We start from the raw sequence: 24,992 nt of genomic DNA, 5'->3' as shown, positions 1-24,992 counted from the left end.
GATATGCACAACCTATCGCATGATCAGACGCTGATCGTCAAATGAATTATTTAAAGACTCCAATTTGTATATGTGTAAGTAAAAGTATAACGAGCAATCGAATAAAGTTTATTAGAACGTTTTTTTTTTGCACGTTTACACTTTATACGCGCTTAAACAGACCTATTTGTTGGCTCGTGACGTAAATCCCGCAAGATTTGCATGTTTTGTTTACCACAACTTTTTTTGCGTCATGTTTCTTTGCATGCACGAGGGTTTCAAATGTCGTCATAAATTGTGTGACTAATGACCTTGTGTTACCCGAAAAACCGAAGACAGTTGCTTTAGCAATGTTGATACGTTAGCAGAACACATGGACCCATTGGGATCGTATTTTGTAAATTTACTCCAGATAAGTGTGGACGGGGCCTAAGTCAAAATACCTGCACGTGCAATGGAAACAATCAATTAACGCAAGTACGATATAGGCGACTATTTAATAAACTTTATATTCCATTGTTTAATATCATTAATCTTGTGAGGTCACGAGCCATATCAGTGCAGTGATCTAATGGCCGATAATAGAATGAGGAAAAAACGTAATAAATAATTGTAAAAACATTTCAACTTCCTGCGGCCACTGAGGTAAGTTGCATGGATGTTCTGTCCATTCATAAATGTGAGTTTATGTGTCAACAATCTGTTGTAGTTACTGTAAACCTCTCCTCATAGATAACCGAGGCTTGTGAGTCATGGTTTTCTCTCTGCTATGCTGAGGTAGGTGTTCAATATTATTTATGAATACCCCTTGTTGACGCATTTTTAATCCAGATGCATCATTACATCTGATCTGGTCGTTCGTGAGAAATAAAATTTTCAAATAAAAAGACGTCAGGAATTGGCTTATATTCTCAGATTGTAGGCTCTTTTCAAATAAAACATAAATAAAGTATTTTGTTGTTCAATGCTGCTGAGTGGAATATACGTAACGAGTGGAAAAAGTTCATGTAACATCGCACGATAGCTGCACTCCGCAAGACCGGTTTAACAGGTTCCGGCCGCACAAAAATGTCCAAACCGCTGGGAAAATTAGGATTTCAAGAATGTACAGAAAACGTTAGAAAATTAAAGTTTAATTCTTTAACTTGCCTAATAAAATTGATTAACTGTCACTGATCTATAAAGAAGACGCACCACTATACGCTATTTCTCTTTATTTGACTGGTGAATATTTACATTTTGTTATATATAAACAAGAGTGAATTACCACGCTTTCCAGAAAAATCAGATCATTCACATGCCAAGATAACGATTTCGTCACTTTTGCTGACGAGTTTGCCATGTTTCAATGCTGAATGAGCCAAAGTTTATCGATATTAAGTCGAAAAAACTTCAAATCTTTCTCGGCAATCTTCGGAAACGTTCGGAAAATATTCGGAACGTTAGTATGTGGCTGCTTCTAAGTCACTCGACCAGAAGAGTTTCAAAAAACCCAAAACGACGTTTATTCACAGGTAAGATAGGTTGTACTACACATGTAGATTCTTGAACATTAACTGGATTACCCGAGCTGGATTACCCGAGGTGGATTACCCGAGGTGGATTACCCGAGGTGGATTACCCGAGGTGGATTACCCGAGATAACAATCTGTGGGAAGAACCGAACTGAAATAAGCTAAAGTTCTAAGCACATCACTAAAATGATTTACAACATTGAGCGGAAAGTTCAACGAACAGTTTCTTACCGTTTAGGCCTTTAACAACACATGACACGGTCCGATGGAAAACGATTTGCTTTCACCAATACATATTTATAAGAGCACCACACGATGCGAAAACAAAAATGGCGGTAAGTAAACGAGCGAGCGGTCGCTAAGCTGCGTAGATAACCGCTGATCATAATCTGGCTGAACTGCAGCCACATGGCTCCCCTAATTGTTTTCTAACAATTAAACCTTAACAAACTTAATCAACAGTCACTTGAAAATAAAAACAAATGTTCATGTCTATAGTTCACTTGTACTTAGTCTCTCTCACTGAACATCTGGCTCCTCGATGGGGAATTCCCCGGTCTTTGTATTACTCTCATGGGAAAGCAGCTAAGACTCATCACACGGTAACAGCAGGACCAATTTATGGATTGGTCTGTCCAAGAGTGAAGGAGGCTTCTGTCGTCTCCCTTTGTTGTCAAGCTCTCCGTCAGCTTTTAGAATTTTGACTTTCCTGACATAACCATCCTCACTGGGGTAGACTTCAACGACCTTGGCGAGTGGCCACTGGTTACGTGGCCCTTCATCTTCCTTGGATATTACTATGTCCCCTACCATCAGGTTTCGTGTTGGCCGCATCCACTTACTACGGGACTGCAGGTTCTGGAGAAACTCATGACGCCACCTAACCCAGAATTGATTGGCAAGATACTGCACTCTACGCCACCATTTGCGACAATAAAGATCTGCTCGCTGGAATTTGCCAGGGGGCGGAAGCACTACTTTCTGCTTTAGGGTGAGCAGATGATTTGGCGTTAGAGGTTCTGGTGCATCTGGATCATTCAGGTTGCTGACTGTTAGTGGCCTGGAATTCACTATACACTCTACCTCTGTCATAAGGGTTCTGAACGCTTCGTCGTCCAGCTGGGTGCCAGCACTGACAATTAGAGTTTCCAATGCACTACGAACTGTCCGTATGAGGCGCTCCCATACACCACCCATATGACTTGAATGTGGTACATTCATCTGAAATGGTATCCATTCGCAGCCATTTTCCACCAGGTACTCCTGCAAATGCTCTTGGTCTAACTCTTCTAAAGCCGCTTTCAACTCATTTTGTGCCCCCACAAAGTTTGTTCCTTGGTCACAACGTAGTTGTCTCACTGGACCACGTCGATGGAGAAAACGACTCAGAGCACTGATGAACGACGAGGTGTTCAAGGAGTTAGCCGTCTCCAAATGTATACTTCTGCTTGCCATGCAGGTGAATATGACACCATAACGCTTTACTTCACTTCTTCTCTCTTTGATAAGAAAGGGCCCGAAGAAATCGACACCACAGTACGAGAATGGCGGGGAAGGCTCAACGCGGTCAATAGGCAAGTCTGCCATCTTCTGAGATTCCAGGGGACGACGCAACTTTCTGCAGGTCACACACTTTGATATACAGTTTGACACGGCTGAAGAGCCACCAACTACCCAATAACCTCTCTGGCGTAATTCATTTTGGGTGATTCCTCGTCCCATGTGGTTCACCTTGGCGTGGTAGAACTTGATTAACAAATCAGTAATTGGACTTTTCCGTGGAAGTATTACTGGATGCTTTGTTGCAACTGGAAGGTCGGCTCGTTTGATTCGACCACCTACTCTGATAAGACCATCGTCATCTAGGAATGGATCTAGACGGTACAAACAACTGGACATCTTGATAGTTTGATTTCTCTGTCTTGCTGACTCTCTAGTTGATACTTCTCCAACCACTTGAAGTTTCACTAGTACTTGAATTTCTTCATAGAAATGTTCACGCTGAACAATCTTCAGGACTTCCTTTTCAGCAAACTGGAATTCTGTAAGCGAAACAGCTGCTCTTGGCAAGGGTCTAGCGCACTTCACATTTGCTTGATTGTTCAACTTAACCTTTCTGTTTGTTAACTTTGACTTGAGTTGCAGGCATAAAGCAACAACCTTCAGAAGACGCCACCAGCTTGATACATGGGCTAAGCGGTCTGACTTGAACGAATCAGGGCAGTAAGTAGCTGTACTTTCTACATGAGACATGAAGACATTTCCTTTCTTGACTTCCGGATCATCCTTTTCAACTTGAATGTCTTTCTTCTCTTGAGGCTGGAAGGCTCCTTCTTTCCAAAGAAACGCTGGCCCCGTTAACCAACTGGAACCTTGCAACAACTGCGAAGCTGTAAGACCACGAGATGCATGATCCGCTGGATTGTTTTCTGTGTCAATATACTGCCAAGAACTTGGGTTTGTGAGATCACGGATCTGCTGCACACGATTAGCAACATACACATGAAACCTCCTAGCTTCATTGTTGACATAGCCCAGGACGATTTTACTATCCGTCCAGAAATACTCTTTGACATCTGTGTAGGGGAGTTCTTCGCGCAGAAATTCACTCATCTTCGCTGAAACGGTGGCTGCGGCTAACTCTAGCCTTGGTATGGTAAACTGCTTTATCGGAGCAACTCGAGCTTTGCCAATGACAAAAGAACAGTGAGCTTGGTCTTCCTCATTAACAAGGCGGAGAAAAGAACACTGTCCGTACCCCTCCTGGCTGGCATCTGAGAAGTGATGCATTTCCCACTCCTGAATCTGTCCAAACTTATCTGGCTTAAAGCATCTTTGAATCTCTAGCTTTTCTAAGTTCACAACATCTTTTAGCCACATCTCCCACTTAGGACGCAGACTCGCTGGGATCGGGCTGTCCCAATCAAGTTTGTCTCTGCACATTTGTTGAAGGATTTGTTTTCCTTTTAAAGTTACTGGTGAAACATAGCCATTGGGGTCATAGATGGAACTCACTGTAGACAATATTCCCCGGCGTGTAAATGGGCGTCCATCCAGCTCAATTCGAAACTGGAAACTGTCATTTTCTACGCACCACATCACTCCTAAGGCACGCTCCAAGGGAAGTGGGTCAACCTTTAAATCCAACTCTCTCACACCCTTAGCACGTTCTTCAATTGGGATTGCTTCGAGAACTTCTCTCCTGTTTGACATGACCTTGTGCAGCTTAAGTCCTGCTTTGTCGCAAATGCCTTGACTTGCTTTTATCAGGGTGACTGCTTCCTCCACGGTGGGAACCGATTTAAGCCCGTCATCCACATAGAAATCTCTTCTTATAAACTCAGCGGCTTCCTTACCAAACTCATCTTCACCATCGTCTGCTGCCTTCTTCAGGCCGAAATTTGCACAGCCAGGTGAGCTACCAGCACCAAAGAGATGCACCTTCATTCTGTACTCGACAACTCCTTTACTTGGATCTCCGTCTTCCCACCACAGGAACCTCAGTAGATCTCTATGCTCTTCTGACACCATAAACTGATGAAACATACTCTTTATGTCAGTCATAAGTGCTACTCTCTCTTGCCTGAACCTACACAGGATTCCAAGCAGAGTGTTCATTTGGTCAGGACCTTGCAGTAAGAAATCGTTGAGGGAAACACCATCGAACTGGGCAGAACAATCAAAAACCACTCTAATTTGGTCTTTCTTCCTCGGGTGGTACACACCGGTGTGCGGCACATAGTTAACCCTTCCATCCTGAACATTCAGACGGTCTGTTGGTACCCTCTCTGCACACAGGTCAATCACATCCTTCATGAACACTTGGTAATCTTCAAGGAACTTGGGGTTTTTCTTAAACCTTGCTAACAACTGGTGCCATCTCTTGACAGCAAGCTGACGGTTGTATGGTAAAGACACTTTATCCATCTTCAAGGGTAAAGGCATCTCATAGTGACCATCTGATCTCTTTACAATACCATTCTCCAGAACTGAGAGAAACCTTTGGTCTTCCACTGAATAGGATTTGCTCCTCGTAGAACTTTCTACAAAGTCCGACTCAAGAACTTGGATAATCCTTTGCGGATTGATAACTTCCTTTACCTTGGTCGAAAAGGTAAAGTGTTCATGTGTCTCGCTGGCAACTATCTTGTTACACACTGCTTCACTCTCGCCACTTTCACTTGTAGATTTGCAAACTCTGCCAACTATTCCCCATCCCATTAGGGACTTCTGACCATAGGGATCATCATCTTTTCCCACGACAACTTCTCTGGGCCTGACGATACTTGGGCAATTATTTCCAATAAGCAGGGAGATCTCAACATTAGGATCATACGGCATTAGCTTGTCAGCAATGGGGCGTAGATGTTCCCACTCTTGGGCAACACTGGCCTTTGGAATCTGTGACCTACTAGCTGGGATGGCATCCCGCGTGAACAACATAGGCAACTTCACACTGTGCTCCCGTTTTAAGTCCAACACTTCAAGTCCACAAATTCGGCTACTCGGTGTATGTACATTTCGCTCTTGCACTGTGGTCAGCAGCAAATCCGTTGGTGAGCCTTGCAAATTCAGTTTCTCACATAGACTCTGCGACACGAAACTGACATTAGACTGGTCATCTAACACTGCATAATGCAAAACTTCTTGACTGGGTTTACTTATGTGACGAACCCACACTGGCACAATCATGGCATGATCAGAACCTTTGCCTTGCTCTGGAATTGTACAAACATTTGTACAGTTAGAGGTAGCCTCAACAGTGTCCTTCTGCAGGTGGAGACACGTTGGATGGGTTTTAGAACAAACACGACATACAAGTTTGTTCTTACAGGATGCTGCTTGGTGCTGTCTACTGGAAGCACAACCAAAACACAGAAATTTCTCAAAGAAAAAGTCCTTCCGATCCCTGTGGGACATCTCTGCAAACTTCTTACAGTTGTCTAGGTGATGATGTTCCTTGCAAAACAAACAGGTTTGAGAATTTTCTTTCTTGCCTTGACTCTGGTTGTTTGAGTTCCTGTTTTGTTCAGATCCTTGAGTGGCAAAGGAATGTACTTCCTTGTCCTTGAATGACTTTCTGGTATGGTCATTGGGTTTAACAGTCTCCCTTGTTCTTGTTAGGTCTTCAAGCTCAGGGATGTTTGCCCTTTCAGCGCATTCTTTCACAAATGCAGCAAATTCGGTGAAAGGTGGATAGGCCCCATCTCCATTTAGCGCTCTACACTTCTTTACATTTCCTCTCCATTTATTTTGGAGCTGGACAGGCAGCTTTGACAGAATCTTAACATTTTCTCGGGCAAAGGCCAACACTTCGAGACTTGGAGTAGTTTCTCTGTCAGCCTTTATCTTTTCAAGGAAGTCGGAAAGATCCCTTAGAGCCTCTGCATCCTTGATACCAACTTTTGGCCAATTTTCTAACTTGTTTAGGAATGCCGAGCCAACAACATTGCAATTACCATATCTTTCTTTTAGCAATTTTCTGGCAGACTGATAAGCATCTTCAGTTCCAATCAATAGGTACTGATCAACAACTTGTTTAGGTTTCCCTGTGAGGTATTGATTTAGGAAGTTCAATTTGGTTTGAGCATCCATCGGCTTAGAATCAATAAGGGTACCAAAGGAACTGTTCCAGGAAGGATACTGAAGGGGGTCTCCACTGAAGACTGGAATTGAAATCTTTGGCAGCTGACCAGTGATAGCTAATTGCCTGTTTACTTGGTTCTGTTCTACAGTGGCGGCCACTAACTTACTACTTGTTTCCACTAACTTATCCATACATTTCTCTAAGATGATAGAGACTGGTGTAAAGGGTGTGGCATTAGGGTTCGGTGTACTGTACTGTTGGGGACTAGGTGTAAGTTGAACCCCATTAACTTGAGATGATGAATAGATTGGATTCTGATGAACAGGAGTCTGTTCAATGTCACTTGTAACTGGAATAGATTTGAGGAAATTGTCCATATCCATAGCTTTATCAACTGGAGGAACAGAGCCCAGGTCCTGTTCACGGTCAACAATTTCTTCCTTTTCTTCTGCTAAGCAGACATTAAGCTTGGCTTGATTTTGTGCTAGCTTACTTTTTAATCTTAGCTCCTCTAACCTTTGCTCTTGTTCTAGCTTCATTAACTCAACCTTTTTTTGTTCCATTTTCAATTTTCGTTCTTCATCTGCAAAAGCCAACTTGACCTTTAAAGCAGCTTCTTTCTTTCGTAACTGAAACTTATCAGACTTGACACTGCTGGTGGAACTGCGTTTTGATTTGAGACTGTCTCTGTCCTTAAAGGAAACACGACTAGAACCTTTGGAGCTGGCTGCATCGAAGGCAGATTCAAGTTTTTGATACTCAATAGCTTCTAGATGTTTTATTTCTGCTCTAATATCAGCTTCAAATTTCGACCACTCTTGCTCAGTTTCTACACAGATTCTTTCAATCTCTTCAATGCTTTCACCAGGAATGACAACCTCCTTAATTCCACCAACAATATCTCTAAATTCGCCATAGATGACTTGAGCTTCACTTAGCTCTCTCTTAAATTTAGAAAGATCTACTGACTGACCTCTTTCCAGCAGAGTACTTCTCATTCGTTGGACTAGCTCACGCTTCTTAGACTTTAAGTTGTTTGTCTTCACGTCCATTACATAATGGTAACCTTTCTCCGTCATTGGGCGCCTCCTTGCGTCCTCTTCGTGTGCATCATCGAGAACTTTCTCGTCGCTACTTGCTTGTGCCACGGACGAAGCTTCATCGGGAGTCGCATCTTTCTTGCCGGACATTTCGGCTGTTGAAAACGATTGTTATTGTGGCTGCTTCTAAGTCACTCGACCAGAAGAGTTTCAAAAAACCCAAAACGACGTTTATTCACAGGTAAGATAGGTTGTACTACACATGTAGATTCTTGAACATTAACTGGATTACCCGAGCTGGATTACCCGAGGTGGATTACCCGAGGTGGATTACCCGAGGTGGATTACCCGAGGTGGATTACCCGAGATAACAATCTGTGGGAAGAACCGAACTGAAATAAGCTAAAGTTCTAAGCACATCACTAAAATGATTTACAACATTGAGCGGAAAGTTCAACGAACAGTTTCTTACCGTTTAGGCCTTTAACAACACATGACACGGTCCGATGGAAAACGATTTGCTTTCACCAATACATATTTATAAGAGCACCACACGATGCGAAAACAAAAATGGCGGTAAGTAAACGAGCGAGCGGTCGCTAAGCTGCGTAGATAACCGCTGATCATAATCTGGCTGAACTGCAGCCACATTAGTATGACAATTTTGAAAAAAACTTGCCTATTTTCTCAAGATGCGTTGTACGTGACTTAGGTCCTTTTTAAAAGCCCGCAAAATACGCCACAATGCTTGATGAGATAATACAGGGATGTTTGGAGGTATGAAATATCTTTTCGAGTGTTCAACTCCATATCTCACGAGTGAGCGCAACCATGTTTTATCCTCCTTATATTATATTGAGTGAACTCTAGCTCACTGAACGGTCACTATGACATTATCAATCGTTCTCGGTCATATTATCAATATTATACACAGATAGATTCCACGGGAAAGAAGCTCAGTGTTTCCAACTAGGCTAGTTATGCTAATTGTTATGAAGTCTTTTTACAGATCTGTTTTGAATGTTATCTTAGATTACCGTAATGCCAAGGGACAAATCCGAACAGAATAAGAGCCACATGTACTAGGTATGCCAATTATACTGATGCAGTATTATTTGTGTCTTTAAGCGTTGTGACCTTATGCACTGTTAGATGTTGACATATTTTAATTTATTTTTGCATGATGCATGAATGAATAATCACTTGTTTCTTTAATTTTGCTATTGAAAGCAAAATAAATCGTCCGTGTTGACATTGTGCTATAATTGATTATTTTCAATAGATGAGGTTTTTCTTTTACTCATACATTGGGAATAGTCTATGGCGGTTGCTAATTTCAGGTGGTTGCTATGAGGATGGTGGGTCCTAGAGGTCTCCTATGGGTCTCCTAGGGAAAGGAGCTCTGAACATTTTTCTGAACTACAGGAGAAAAACATAACGTAACTTGTCTTTCTAAATAAGCGCCCCCTTTATGTTTTTGAGTCAATGCCTTTTTTAACCGGGTGGAGTCTGGTGCCCCCCCCCCCCCGGTTCAAAATCTACCCGGCGTTTTTTTTGTCGTTTTTTTTGTCGGTAGGGCATTGAAGGTCACGCATGTTGATTGGCCCAAACAGGTCATCTTTCATCACCCACTTGAAGCTGCCTGCATGGAGGAAAGGGAATGGGACGGAGGAAATGTTTTAAATTACTTGCCACTTGAGGGATTAAAATTACGTGCGTTATACGCGTTTTCCATGTGTTTAACTTAACAATAAATCATCGCTTAGACCACAGTGCAAAATGGAATTGCTGCTAAGTTAGAAATGACCAGTACGAGATATAAATGAAAGAGTCACGTTATATTTTATGAGTTTTAAAAGTAAAACGAAAACAACTCTGATATATCCACCTTCAAAGTCTTCAAAAGTGATCAAAGTGCCTTTGACCTTTAATACTGACGGCCGACTATCGTATATCGCATGTCACGCTTTAGCATAACGCACTTCTTGTTGAACAGCAACAAAAGAAAATATAAACGCTACTGGGTTCGTCTGAAAGCCTTAGGCTTTCTTGTTATCCAAAAGAGTGGTTAATCATTAACCACCCGGTTTCAAGCTACTCAGTAGCTTCTTGTTTTTACTACAATTTCCATCTGTAATATGCACCCCTCTTCCAAAATAAGCTCTTAGTGTGCCGAGTTTAGTCATATATTTTTGTTAAGAGCGATTTTCTTTTTGTAATTGTTAAGAGTTAATATTATTCCATTACACCACAGTTCATTTTTTAAAGTTGGGCCGTCCAGAAGCTGTCATGGAAAAATATGGAGAATAATCGCTCTTTCTTTAGCGTATGTGGCGCAATAGGTAATTTTGAACTGAAAACTTCCTGAACTGTTTTATTTGTACAGGAAGGATTAGAGAATATGAAAGCAGAAGAAGGGTTCAATTTAGACATTTTCACATTCCACGAATAATATATCTATAAACAATGAACGTCTTGCCTTGTAAACTACAAAAATCCCTTGCTCTGCACATTGAAATTTCTAAATAGGATCATTTTTCTGCTTTCATATCTTTCAATCATGTTGTTTGCTTGCACTGGCCTCTTTAGCCCAATTCCCTTATAGGTTTAAAATGCAAGGGAAAGTATTACGCTTCGTTGTACCCTGTGTTTACGTCGTGCTCGCAAATATCCGCTGATTGCCACACAGTTTGTTGGCTAAATCAATACAATATTTGCTGTGGAGAGAGCTAGTTTAAAAGGCACAATAAAATGTTGTAAGAAAACCATAAAGAGTATTTCTGCGATATTTTAAGGCATGGTAGGAGGTCAAGCTACGAAGTCTTAAAGAAAACTTGAATTTGATGATGGCAAAGAGCAGAAGACGTTAAGCGGCCATCACATGACAAAATTAAATAAAGTTGGCCAACTCGTGTTGACAAACTCAAGTAGGTGTGAGTGTGAACGTCACAACAACAGTTGGCAAACAAGTTGGCAAACTGTTGGTGAGAATAGAGACAAGTTCTATTTGTCGCCAACAGTTGGCCAACTTGTCTGCCAACTGTTGTTGGCAGACAAGTTGGCCGTGTGAAGGCCGCTTTATAATCTCGTTTATATTTCCACCATGGGTTGGCATTTAATTGGAAATTAAAACTAAATTATTCGCAACGCCAGTAGTTTGAATAGACACACTTGACCCCGTGCGAGTACCTGGGACAACAACCAGGCTACCCGTACATGGCCGAAAAGGTCTCGAAGTGTAAACCAAATTTGTTTTACAGTTACCAAAAATGTCTCACTGTGTTTAAAAGTGTCCCAGAACTAACAGGCAAAAGTTAACCATTATAATAGTTTCATAGACGAAATATATAGGATCAGCAGGCGTATATCCAAATTATGATAACTGTTTATATATTAAAGATTGATAAAATATTTTTTTTCACGTATTTTCAGCCATGGATGAAGGTCAAGTCCCATCACCTTCTGATGATCAACTTGATTTTGATGATGACACTTTAAGAGGTAAGAAAATATATACAAAAAAGTTAACAACGTCGTGAAAAATGTTTGTGGTGTACCTCAGATTATGACTGCACCAAAAAAAAAAAAAACATTCATTGAACTATTTAAAGAAGCGCTGACATATTTTCGCCCTATCCTCCCAGAGAAGTAAGTCAAGTAATTACTGAAGATTTATTTTCTAGTTAACCTTCAACCTTTTCAAACGCAAGCTCATTTCTTGACCGTGGTTCATTTGAAAACAGATCACAAGGCGCTCTTCGGTGTTTTAGAATATGGGGAAACCACCAAACGTCTGACACTTTGTTTCAACATTGTTTGTATAAAGCAGAAATAAAAAGCCTTATCTCCGGTTAAATGTATTTCTTTTGAATATATTTAAAGTCTTGTTTTTGATGTACCGAATTTCTTTCAAATTGGAGGGAACCTCAAAATAGTTGTTTTCAAAGGTAATCCCTTGCTTTGGTTTTAATTCCTGAAGCATGGATACCTACGATCAAAAAACATAACAGCCGTTCAGCTACAAAGCGGACCTATGAGGGAACTGTTAGTCGGAATAATAATGAGTATCGAAATGCACCAATAGCAGCGAACCAACGTGCATAAATAGCGACGCGTAAACAATCGACTTCATCGCCTGATGAAGACTAGCAGTATTGCAGTCGAAGCATCGCGAATCAACATCTCAAAGCAATTCTATTGTGAGACAAACAAAAATACGTTCAATCCAATGCTAAGCTAGTAAGATATCGTCAATCGACCAAATGGCAGCTATTTTTCACATGGCTCGTTTTCCTTTGTTCTACCAGGCTGATTATATTGAATAAACCCCGCTTATTACCCGGGTAATTAGCAACTGTCTGAAAAGCTGGGGGCGGCTTTGATTGTAACAGGGGAGAGCGGGGCTGATATCTAATATTCCCCTAGGGGATTATTAAAAGTTGATAATCCCCTAGGGGAATATTACGATAATATTCCCCTCGTAGCAAAGCCTCAAGCCTCGCATTACAAACAAAACACAACTTTACTTTAATAACGTTATGATTTATTTTACCTTGACTGTTGTTACATTTTAAATACTACTGAGCAATTGCTTAATTGAAAACACGAGAAATGCGTTCCGGTACTCATGCCTCGATGTTTGCTCTTTTTCAGAATTCCGTTGCAGTTCATTCCGTTCGGTTGCTAACACACTCCAAACATTCAAACACCAAAAGGTTACCTTTGTTAGTTTTCTTCGGGATCCTTTCACTGTTCCTGGCCAGCAGCTCTTTAATTTGTCATCTTCGACGATGATATCTCTATCCTCTTCGACGTTTTCTTCCCATTTGTTTCCGCCTGGTTAAAGCTAAACAACCCTTCTGTCGCCTCCTAAGTGCTAAACTGAGCGTTTTCGCAGTCCTCTTCGAGATTCTTTGAGGATAGCAATTTCTCCAAGTTATTGCCTGGATTTGTCGCAAAATAAAAACTTTCCTTCGCAGACTCGCTCACCTCTGCCAACTTTGCAGTAAAGTGGTGAAAAAAGGTGGTTACAAAGTTGTCGGAACTATCAGGCAATTACAAAATCCCAATGAGTACTTTCGGAATCTTTAATCTATTGTTAAGCTTGTTTGGCAAGCATATTGATTGTTTTGGTCGGCGTATCAAAAACGAAAAAATAACCTGTTTATTATAAAATTTAACAATGTGGAAACCCCAGTGCGTCTTTTCGGAACCCTTTTCTTGTTGTTAAGTGTTTGTCGGGAAAAACATTTCAGCGCATTTCAGCACACCTACAACAAAACATCGAAGAAAAAAAATTTCTCATTGTTTGAGCCACTGTTGATACCTCGCCCATGTGAAAAATAAGCCGGTTATTTTTAGGCACCTCGGCGATATGGGATTTTTTCAACTCGGGCTGCGCCCTCAGTGAATAAATCACATATCCCCTCCTTGCCTAAACATAACCCTTACATATGGCAGAACTTAGCAGTCATCATAGGGAGAGTGTCACGAGAAGTCTTTTCAGTTTTTGTGTATACTATGTTAGAATTATGAGAGTGCAGTCACTGATCAACGGGATAACCTGAACAACAAAAGAAAGACATACATGTATGATGGCTATTGCCACTAGATGGATAAAGCTGTGCTTATTGGAAGTGATAGAGGATTGTGCCAACATACAGTATTTCACGTCGGTTTTGCGATATAAAGAGTAACCTGAAGTTCAAATAAAAGGAAACTTCACACCTACAACTGAGAAAAGGAAATACTAAAAAATTAATAATAAACAAAAATAAAAAAGGGATAAACCGCAGCGGAACAAGGGTGGTTAAGCCGCCTGGGCAAGAATGAAATGGGTTTCTTTGTTAGAAAACAAACATTGAAAGCTTCTGACTACAGCGTATTTTAAGGCGATGGAATACAATTACTATAAATGTGCCTTTTTTAGCGATAGCAGAGGTGTACCTTCAAGAAGGCAACAAAGAATATAAAAATAAAGAACATTTCAACGCCATATACTTCTACACTGAAGGACTTCAAGTGAACTGCAAGGATGACAACCTGAATGCCAAACTGTACAGCAACAGGGCAACAGCTTATTTCCATTCAGGTGTGATCTTGTTTTAGTAATTCTTAGACTGTGTTAAAGCTCCAAAGATTTGCCGCCTTTTTATACAATCGCTTCATTTAGCTGGGTCAAACAACTGAACTGTCCATGCACAGCAGTTTAAGAACATTAAACCAGATCTTACAGTCTGTAACAGATCTTATAGTCTGTATTGATAAATATAGAAACACTGACCCAGGAAATTTTGACTTCGCTACTTGAATTTAATTTTCACATTCATTGCCTTTATCGCTTTTTTCAAAATTGTAGCTATCCCCTGCTGTTACCTCTTCTGTGTATTAAATGGCTGCTGTTAATTAATTAATTTGAATTCTTTTTCTCAGGGCGTTACCAGGAAACATTGAATGATGCAACAGCAGCGATTCAATTGGAACCAACTTTTATTAAAGCTATAGAAAGAGGTAAATTTGTAACGACTCTTGATTCAGCCGTGAGCAAGATATGTAGTTACAACGCAATGGACAAAGACAAGTTAATTCATCAGTTAAGTAAGGCCTCAATTGAAGCCTCTACCATATTTAACCACATTGACAAACACCGTCCATAATCCAGAAGAAGACCTTCGAAACACTATCATCTGCTCTTCTCACGAAATAACACTACACCAGGGGTGTAGCTATCGTTTTAGAGGCTGAGAACAATAGCTACACTTGTTAATTATACTCATAAATATTTTGTTGAATTGCCCCGGCCAGATTCTACCTTAAGCTGTGGCCAATCTTCTTTGCCTTACAGGATCCGAACTTACACAACTGTATTACTTCCCTAACACGTACAAAGCGGAGATAGGCTAAAACCCATGTTATATGTGCTGCTAGCACATATAACTATTCGCTGTCAAATGAATAGCAGAAAAACTGAAGCTAAAAAATTAAAAAAACTATTGTTGACTAAATGTTTGCTTGGCTTTTATGACGAAACACGAGACGTTGGTAGAGAATCCGGTTACTGTACATTCTCGTCTTGTACAATCTCCTCATTATTTACCAGTGTTCGTTTCCAGTAACCTATAGCAATAATCGCCAACAAAGCTTTCAAGGACAACTGTTTAGTCTTATGATCAGTAACAAAATTCTTTCTCAATGCAGAAAATGTAATACACTCGTCCTTATATTATTGATTCCTTTCCTTTTTAGGAGCGAGTGCCTGTGTGCGGCTGCAGCGTTATAAAGAAGCCATTATTTGGTGTGAAAAGGGATTGGCAGTATCCTTTGATAATATGTTCTTAGGTTCCACTGTCGATAAAGGTATATATACTAGTTATGCAACGCTTTCGAGTGGTATACTATGGAATATCCCACGAGTCACTTGTATTTTCTCGGAAAGGCTCGTGTGTATGCCAAGAAAATACAGTGACAAGTGGGATATTCCATAGTATACCACGAGAACGTGTTGTGTAACTATTTTATACCATGCCATAGAAAATACGCTTACTAAATTTCGTCGAGAATACAGTCGCAGCGCACTATGGGAAGGTTGGGTTGAATACCGTCGAATATACAACGGCTTTCCTGTATTCTGATTGGCTGTATTTTCTATGGCATGGTATAAATTGACGTACTGGATGCAAAAAGCCTTTGTTACAGAAGTTTGTTCCAGTCCTCCTTTGTTCTAACATTTAAATTTTTCTTTTTTGTTCTCGAAATCTGAGCGTCTTAAGGTCGCGGGGGACACCTTTGGATTATCATTATGCATTTATTTAAAGCGTATGCACGAAGTGCAACGACTGTCATCGACAACTTAACGAGCGAGTATTTGCATAAAAATATGAGCGCGCGCGTGATTTGATGTGTTCGCGTGTGGAATTGTTTGTGAACAAAATGTTTACTCAAAAGTAAAATAGGGTTCTGAAAAAAACCCATTTTTATTTGATTTATAATACATAAAAATGCTTGAACTATTAAGAGATTTTACCCAATTTACAACAACGCTTAACTTTATTCGTTAGATTGAAGGATGTCTATGGCCTAATATTCATGTAACTCAGAGTTATCACAATAATATTCACTGATAAACAATCGTGTCTTTTTTGTTACAAAAAACCGCATTGTTCTCACCATTCAAGCGTGGAATATAATTACCATAATTACCATTTGGAAACCGTGTTTTGATCGGGACACCTTCGGAAATCTCGAAGTTTGGACTTTTCCGACAATTTTGGGGCTGAGAATACAGCGCGGATACAGAACTTCGTGAGCTGCCACTGCAGAGAGGTAAACTAGGCATACTGTAGTGTGTCATACTTATACATACTGTAATGATGCAGGTCAAGCAAAATTTCGCTTCATGAATTTATTCATGCTTTAGGTGTCCCCCGCGACCTTAAGAGGCTGTCTGTATAAAAGCTCCCTTGTCAATCTGGCTGTAAAAATAAATTTCGCACATTTCTTGTGTGTTGAAATACTTTCATGTACTTATACTAAAACCATATTTTGCTTGGTCGGATCGCTTAGTTTCTGGGTTCACGCGAACGAGCACTCGTAACGAAACCAGAAAAATACCCTAGCGTTATCGTCTTAATGAAATATTTACAGCTTTGTAAACTTGCCAAATTTTGACGATCCTCATGTTTTCCGCCATTTTTAGGGGCTCTCAGGACGAGGCGTTTCATCAACTTGCCTAATAGAGATACCAAAAACCATCCGAAATAAATGCACTGCAGCTCAATTTAAGGAGAAAAATTGTGCTTTATTGTGCTACTTACCATTCTACCATTTATACGGACGTAAGGTCCACTCGTTATTGTTCGAATTACGCTCGATGATTCCACAGGAAATAACAATATTTGACAAGCAAACTTTAACTTGATGTAGGGTATGAATCAGGTTAAGGTTGTTACCTCGTGCTTTCGCTTCCTCACTGGCATACAGCTTTTTTTTATGTCAAAACATGTACAGCGAACACCGGCAAAGAATTGCAAAGTGCCGTGTTTATCTATCGTTGTAAAATTCATTAACTATTCATGAGGGTGCAAACCAATCCCAGCACTGTATTCAGATCACATGTACACAACTATAAACCCCAATACAAATCAAACAATAGAAATCACTTTTGATACAAACTCCTGCTCAGCTAATAAGTATTCATTAACTTTTGATACAGATCTCTACTGATTCGCATAACAAAACTTCGCATTCAATTTATTGTTTTCATTTCACAAGTAGAATAAAATATTCGCGTCCGATCTGTATGGGCGTTTACAATGGCTCGCCTATCGGCTCGCCACTGTATACGCCCATACAGATCTCCCGCTCATATTTTATCTACTACGTACATACTTCCTGTATGGGGTACCTTGTTGTACCGTATAGTGCCTCATACATGACGTTGACCAAGCGACTGATTCTTTTTCGGTTGTTGTTTTAAGATACATACCGATGTGGGTTTGACTGATTGCCTGAATACTCAAGCAAACTGTATTTCTTTGCCTGGAACATAAATGGGCTCTCTTCCAAATCATTAGGTTAAATATTAATTACATCATGTTTATTGTTTATATATGATTAATGATTTTGATTGTCGCATCCTTTCTGAGACATGGAATGGCACCGATATTGAAGTAGCAGGATATTGGCCTGTAGCAACATACAAGCACCTCGAAAACGACTAACGCGATTTATTCTTCTAAATTAACTGTAATGCCCTGACTGGCGACCATATAACCAGAGGAATAATTCATCTTACTACACGGTACGATAAAAAAATATAAAAAAAATGGTTAAATAAAAAATGTTATTTCTCAAGGAAGAACCTGACTTCTGAAATGCAAGGAAGAACTAGAAGATAGAAGAAGACTAAAGATAAGACTAAGATAGAAGGACTAAAAGTAAACGAATAACGGCGGAATTATTTATACCGTTCACTGTTTTAATGAATTTTTTATTTTCATATTAAATGCCATGTGACTTAACCCTAACCAGATTGACAAGAATAGCAAGACATTACTAGATTTATGGGCGAGGTGTGATAGAGACCAAAATAAATTACAAGAAACAGAACTAATGAAAACGAGGACTAAGCTTTCTACTCACACTGTGAAAGACCAGGTATGTAGTGCAACATTTTGAACGTTTTTAATAGTCTCTTGTAGACTTACTTGTTACTTGTGCTACGTTTGTAAAAACTTAAATGGAATCACTATAGCCAATTTTGTTTTTCCTGCGAACATGGCGCGAGGCTTCGTCAATTAGATAAAAAAACCAGTAGACTAATTAACGTATCAGTCAATTCCAAAACCGTCCATCCACCCCGGGCATACTCTGTGCATTTGACTCGAGGCTTGCCCTGTATAGCAGGGAATTCGAAGCAAAACTTTGCCCGCCAGGTCGAGCATTTGACCATCGAAGAGACAAGAGTCAACAGTCGAAAACTTAAGGATTTCGTAATCCATTCATTCACTGTGCGTTATGTACAACAGCAGATGTTTGCGGTACACGTATTAATCCACTATTCCACCTATGTCAAGAAACCTTTAGCAAATAACTTATTTTCCGAGCTGCCTGGAGCCAAAGTAAACATGAAAATTTTATTATTTGCATACTTCATCCACATAAATTGAAAAAAAAAATGCAAGGTTATCACTTTGCAAAAGCTAGAGATTGTGATGGCCAAGGCCTCAGAAGATAGACCACCCCCTTAGGTTTTGGTGAAAGGTAATGGGACACCTTGCCTTAATTTTCTTGAAAACATTATTTGCGACATTGTCCACAAAATTACTCTTATATCACACAGGATAATATATAGAGTTTTTTGTGTATTATTCTCGGCAATCATGTTCACTTGTTTCTGTCTGATAGGAAAGTAAAACGTCTCTTTCCAAAATCTTTAAAGATGTCACCGATAAGACTGAGGAAGGTAATCGGTATGGAAATGGTGCTGACGCCCACGACCGTACAACAGATTTAAATGATACAACACAGTACCTCAAACAATACACTGAATATCTTGGCAACGCTTATCACAGTATGGGAGATTTCAATAAAGCCATCGAGTACCATGAACGTCATCTAAAAATTTCCAAAGAGGTAGGAGACACTGCTGGAGAAGGAGTTGCATGTGGTAACCTTGGCAACGCTTATTACAGTCTTACATATTTTAAAAAAGCCATCGAGTACCATGGACGTGCCTTACAAAAAGCCAAAGAAGTAGGAGACAGAGCGAGAGAAGGATGCGCTTATGGTAACCTTGGCAAGGCGCATCACAATCTGGGAGATTACAAAAAAGCCATCGAGTACCATGAACTTGATGTAAAAATTGCCAAAGAAGTGGGAGACACGGCTGGAGAACGATGTGCATGCGCTAACCTCGGCATCGCCTATCGCAATCTGGGAGATTTCAAAAGAGCTATCGAGTACCATGAACGTCATCTAAAAATTTCCAAAGAAGTAGGAGACAAGGCTGGAGAAGGAGTTGCATATGGCAACCTTGGCAACGCTTATCAAAGTCTGGGAGATTTTAAAAAAGCCATCGAGTGCCATGAACGGCATCTAAAAACTGCAAATGAAGAAGGTGATACTACTGGAGAAGCACAAGCATATGCTAACCTTGGCAACGCTTTTTACAGTATTGGAGATTTCAAAAACGCCATTGAATATTATGAACGTCATCTAAAAATTGCCAAAGAAGTAGGAGCTACGGTTGGCGAAGGAAGTGTTTATGGTAACCTGGGCGTCGTCTATTGCAGCCTGGGAGATTTCAAAAAAGCCATCGAGTACCATGAACGTCATTTAAAAATTAGCAAAGAAGTAGGAAACAGGGCTGCAGAAGGACGTGCTTATGGTAACCTTGGCATCGCATATTGCAATCTGAAAGATTTCAAAAAAGCGATCGAGTACCATGAACATCGTCTAAGACTTGCCAAAGAAGTAGGAGACACAGCTGGAGAAGGACTTGCATACGGTAACCTTGGCAACGCTTATAACAGTATGGGAGATTTCAAAAAAGCCATCCAGTGTCATGAACGTCGGCTAAAAATTGTGAAAGAAGCAGGAGCCACGGCTACAGTAGGAGGTACATATGGTAACCTTGGCAACGCTTATCACAGTCTGGGAGATTTCCAAAAAGCCATCGAGTACCATCAACATCATCTCAAAATAGCCAAAGAAGTAGGAGACACGGCTGGAGAAGGAGCTGCTTATGGTAACCTTGGCAACGCTTTTGAGAGACTGGGAGATTTCCGTAAAGCCGTCGAGTACCATGCACGTCATCTAAAAATAGCCAAAGAAGTAGGAGACATAGCTGGAGAAGGAGGGGCTTATGGTAACCTTGGAAACGCTTTTGAGAGTCTGGGAGATTTCAAAAAAGCCGTCGAGTACCATGAATGTCATCTAAAAATTGCCAAAGAAGTAGGAGACAAAGCTGGAGAAGGACGTGCATATGGTAACCTTGGCATCGCGTATCGCGATCTGGGAGATTTCAGAAAAGCCGTCGATTGCCAGGAACGTCATCTAAAAATCTCTATAGAGAGAGGAGACACGGTTGCAAAAGGACGTGCACATGCTAACCTTGGCATCGCTTATGAGAGTCTGGGAGATTTCAAAAAAGCCATCGAGTATCATGAACGTCATTTAAAAATTGCTAAAGAAGTTGGAGACAGGGCTGAAGAAGGAAGTGCATATGGTAACCTTGGCACCGCTTATCGCAATCTGGGAGATTTCAGAAAAGCCATCGAGTACCATGAACGACATCTAAAAATTGCCAAAGAAGTAGGAGACATGGCTGGAGAAGGACGTGCATATGCTAACCTTGGCTGCGCTTATGACAGTCTGGGATATTTTAAAAAAGCCATTGACTACCATGAACGTCATCTTAAAATTGCCAAACAAGTAGGAGACACGGCAGGGGAAGGATGTGCACATGTAAACCTTGGCAACGCTTATCAGAGTCTGGGAGATTTTAAAAAAGCCATCGATTATAAAGAATGCGGTCTAAAAAATGCCAAAGAAGTTGGAGACAGGGCTCGAGAAGGCGTTGTATGTGGTAACCTTGGAATCGCTTATCTTAATCTGGGAGATTTCAAAAAAGCCGTCGAGTACCACGAACGTGGTCTAAAAATTGGGAAAGAAGTAGGAGACAGGGCTGGAGTAGGACGCGCATATGGTGGCCTTGGCAACGCTTATCACCAACTGGGAGATCTCAGAAAAGCGATCGAGTACCATGAACGTCGTCTTAATGTTGCCAAGGAAGTAGGGGACAGGGCTGCAGAAGGACGTGCATATGGCAGCCTTGGCAGCGCTTATCACCGTCTGAGAGATTTCAAAAAAGCCATCCAGTGTCATGAACGTCATTTAAAAATTGCGAAAGAAGTTGGAGACAGGGCTGGAGAAGGAGGTGCATATGGTAACCTTGGCATCGCTTATCAAAGTCTGGGAGATTTCAAAAAAGCCATCGAGTACCAGGAACATCATCTAAAAATTGCCAAAGAAGTGGGAGACACGGCTGAATTGGCTATATCGTTTTATAACCTTGGTCACAGCTTTGAATTAGAGAGCTTATCAATGGAGGCTCTTGATTGCTATCATTCTAGTGTGAGATCATTCAACGATGTTAGGAACCGTCTGTTGTTTAACGATGAGTGGAAAATTAGTTACCGCAATATGTATAGTTGTGCGTGCACTTCTTTATGGCGTCTGTTGCTTAAACAAGGCGAGGCAATTAAGGCTCTTCTTGCCGCTGAACAAGGACGTGCACAAGCACTGCAAGATCTTATGAATTTAAAGTACGCATCTGAAGCAACTCACGAAACAGAAAAAATAACCTATGGCGCATTCAATTGCCTCCCATCCAACACCGTCTTTATGGCAATTGATGAAAGAGAAATTATTTTCTGGATTATCCAAAACAGAGAAGATGTTCAATTGAGAAGACAAAAAGTTTGCAATAATGGTTCGGAAGTTGGGGCGTCCACTGTGGCAGAGTCTTTAATTTACAATGCTTATGGAAAAACTGGTGTGAGAGGTGGTGTGAAATGTGAGGATCGTTCCTTGGATAGGATGAGCGATGATGATCCATCAAATAAGAAGCGCGATCAAACCATATCTCAACCGACGAACTTTGAAACCAATCCTTTGAGAGCATTGTATGATATCATTATTGGCCCAATCAGAGACTTGATTCATGGGAATGAATTGATATTTGTTCCCGAAGGACCATTGTTCTTAGCCCCTTATGCTGCATTCCTCGATTCTAATTCAAAATATCTGTGCGAGGATTTCAAAATCCGAGTAGTTCCGTCCCTGAGTAGCCTGAAATTGATTACAGATTGTTCATCAGATTACCATAGTAAGTCTGGGGCGCTGCTTGTGGGTGATCCGTGTGTAGAGAAAGTTCTTTATCAGGGAGAAAGGCTGATGCAGCTGCCATGTGCAAAAGCAGAAGTAGAAATGATTGGGAAAATTCTCCAAACTGCACCCCTCACCGGAAAAGAGGCGACAAAAGATGAAGTCTTGAGAAGACTTCCCTCCGTTGCTTTGGTACACATTGCAGCACATGGCAGTATGGAAACAGGAGAAATTGCCTTGGCACCAAACACTTCACGAAAATTCCAGATTCCTAATAAAGAAGACTTCCTTTTAACCATGAAAGATGTGCTGGCCGTTCAATTGCGAGCAAGGCTGGTTGTGCTAAGTTGCTGTCATAGTGGTTGTGGTGAGATTAAGGCTGAGGGGGTGGTTGGCATTGCACGGGCCTTTCTGGGTGCCGGTGCTCGATCTGTTCTTGTGTCCCTGTGGGCGATTGATGACGAGGCCACTCTGGAGTTCATGAAAAGTTTCTACCATCATTTCGCAGAAGGAAGAAGTGCTAGTGAAGCTTTGAACCGAGCCATGAAGTGTATGAGAGATTCTGACGAGTTTAGCGAAGTGAAGTACTGGGCGCCATTTGTACTCGTCGGTGATGACGTTACGCTGGACTTAGATGAAGGGAATTAGTTGTACCTTAATGTAAGTAGTTTCTTGTTAAAGTTTAAGAAAATTTAATGTAACCCGCATTCCTGTCATGCAGAAAAAGTGCAAAATTGACATTACTGGACATTTTATTTGATATCTCGACAGATTTTTACAGGAATATGGATTGAAATATCTTAAATAAAAGAAGACAAGATGGACCTTTCACAAAAAATCTTTTCATGACATATCATGATATTTCAGTGAAAAATTATCAATTATCATTAATTTGAAAAGACAGGAAATTGTTTTGAATTCATACATCAAAGAAGTCAGTTTGCATGAAATTCACAGCACGCGCTAGCTCGCACTTGATGGTGTCGTCTTGTTTTTATAGGAATTTACGTTTGCTCCGATTTTGCTTATATGCGCTAAGCGGTTTGTTAAAGAAACCTGGGCACATTATCGGCTAATAACAAGTAAAATAAAAAACAATTGCGAATCATCCCCTTACGTTTTATTCCCACCCCTCAGCCTTGGTACTTTGTGGAAGGGGTCATTATTTCAACTTGTTTTGGTCTTATAACAGTCAATCAATAATCGCTTCAGCAATGGAAAACTATTTTACTTCTGGTGGTTGGTTCTTTTATCTATATAGTACACAATGTTTTTTTTTATCTTAGGTGGCGAACTTAGAAGCTGAACTGAGGGCCTGAGCGATGAATGTTTATGTTGACTTTAAGAAAATGTCTTGGCATGATAACACAACAGTCTACTTGCCTGAACGACATCGTAAATACTACATTTAAAAAAAGCAAATAGAAGTTAAAGCTTCCATAGCTGAAGAGAAAATCAGTATATATAAATTAAGGTTAGTTAAATACGTAGCCAGCCGCATGAGCAATATTTACTACCTAGTGTTCAATTATACACAGGATGTTATATCAAAGGCACGCATTAATGTTTTGTTTTTGGAAATGATTCCGCTTCATAAACCAGTCGATATCATAGAAGCGATTTGATAGTTACTTGGAAGTATTCATAAAAAACGAAGCAACTGCAATAAAAATAGCAACATTTCAATTAGCAATTTTTAGGAAAAAAAATAACAAAAGTCTGGTAGTTACTGTATAATCTGGTTTCAAAACCAGTTTTCTTTCGTTATGGCTGTGGTATGCAAAGTGATAACAAAAAGTATTTTGCCAGAGAACATTGAGTGGCGATTGGCCTTACCGCAATAGGTCACCACTTTTATTATCAATAAATAAATAAACCATTTCGGGCTTTTGTAAAGCAGTCCCCCTTTTATGGTCAAAATTAATTAACGTCGCTAAATAGTTGTATCAAAAATTTGGCTTAAACAGTTTAAAGAATATAAATCAGATTGGTCAGATTAAATGCACAGTTTGCGACTTTCAACTGAGAAATGTATATAAAATTGCCGTATCACTAAGAAAGAACAAATTGCTTTATTTTAATTTTAAAATAATCTTAAGATGTAGGAAATTTAATTAAGGGATAAAGGATTTTTATTCCATATCATTTATGTTGTTTCTTTTTTGGGCAAACTGACTATCATTTGCGCTGTTATCTTTTGTCTAAATTGTTTTAATTTTTTTACGTTTTAGTGCAGGTAGCGATTTTTATTGATTAGAATAATAATAACATAGATTTTTTAATTGAAATTGATATATCGCCTATTGTAAACGTTTTCCATCAAAAACATTTTAAGCTATGGACAGTCTAAGGTGTAAAGGATTTCTATTCCTGATGTCAATCGTCGTTGTTAATAAAATCATTTTTTTGCTATATTTTGTCAAGTCTCTTTACGTTTCTAGTATTATGAACCTCTTTCCTATAAAGAAATCGTTGTTTCATGTC

At 40.1% G+C, this 24,992-nt stretch overlaps 2 protein-coding genes across 3 annotated transcripts; one reads left to right on the top strand and one right to left on the bottom strand.

Moving 5' to 3' along the window:
• Positions 1–709: 709 nt before the first annotated feature.
• LOC144661920 (uncharacterized) lies at positions 710–24,888 on the top strand. Of its 2 annotated transcripts, XM_078522629.1 has the most exons (10): positions 710–756; positions 9,153–9,206; positions 10,375–10,462; positions 11,553–11,621; positions 14,050–14,211; positions 14,553–14,630; positions 15,366–15,433; positions 18,150–18,192; positions 19,129–23,168; positions 23,795–24,888. In XM_078522629.1, the coding sequence occupies exons 3-9, from the start codon at positions 10,420–10,422 to the stop codon at positions 23,154–23,156; spliced, it is 4,491 nt and encodes a 1,496-aa protein (XP_078378755.1). In that variant the 5' UTR covers positions 710–756; positions 9,153–9,206; positions 10,375–10,419; the 3' UTR covers positions 23,157–23,168; positions 23,795–24,888. The 2 variants fall into 2 exon arrangements, with proteins under 2 accessions (XP_078378755.1, XP_078378754.1); XM_078522628.1 differs by lacking the exons at positions 710–756; positions 9,153–9,206; positions 10,375–10,462; ... (3 more) ...; positions 15,366–15,433; positions 18,150–18,192 and having other exon boundaries at positions 19,153–19,737; positions 19,978–23,168.
• LOC144664212 (uncharacterized) lies at positions 2,079–8,693 on the bottom strand. Its single transcript, XM_078525322.1, is given in 3 exon segments — positions 2,079–6,277; positions 6,279–6,306; positions 6,309–8,693. Coding segments are annotated over 3 exon segments (6,189 nt in total). The 5' UTR covers positions 8,271–8,693.
• Positions 24,889–24,992: the final 104 nt, after the last annotated feature.

Source organism: Oculina patagonica, chromosome 8 (assembly GCF_052425735.1).
Source record: "Oculina patagonica isolate OP01 chromosome 8, crgOcupat, whole genome shotgun sequence".
Classification (NCBI taxonomy): Eukaryota; Metazoa; Cnidaria; class Anthozoa; order Scleractinia; family Oculinidae; genus Oculina; species Oculina patagonica.
This window is presented reverse-complemented; position numbering and strand designations above follow the sequence as displayed.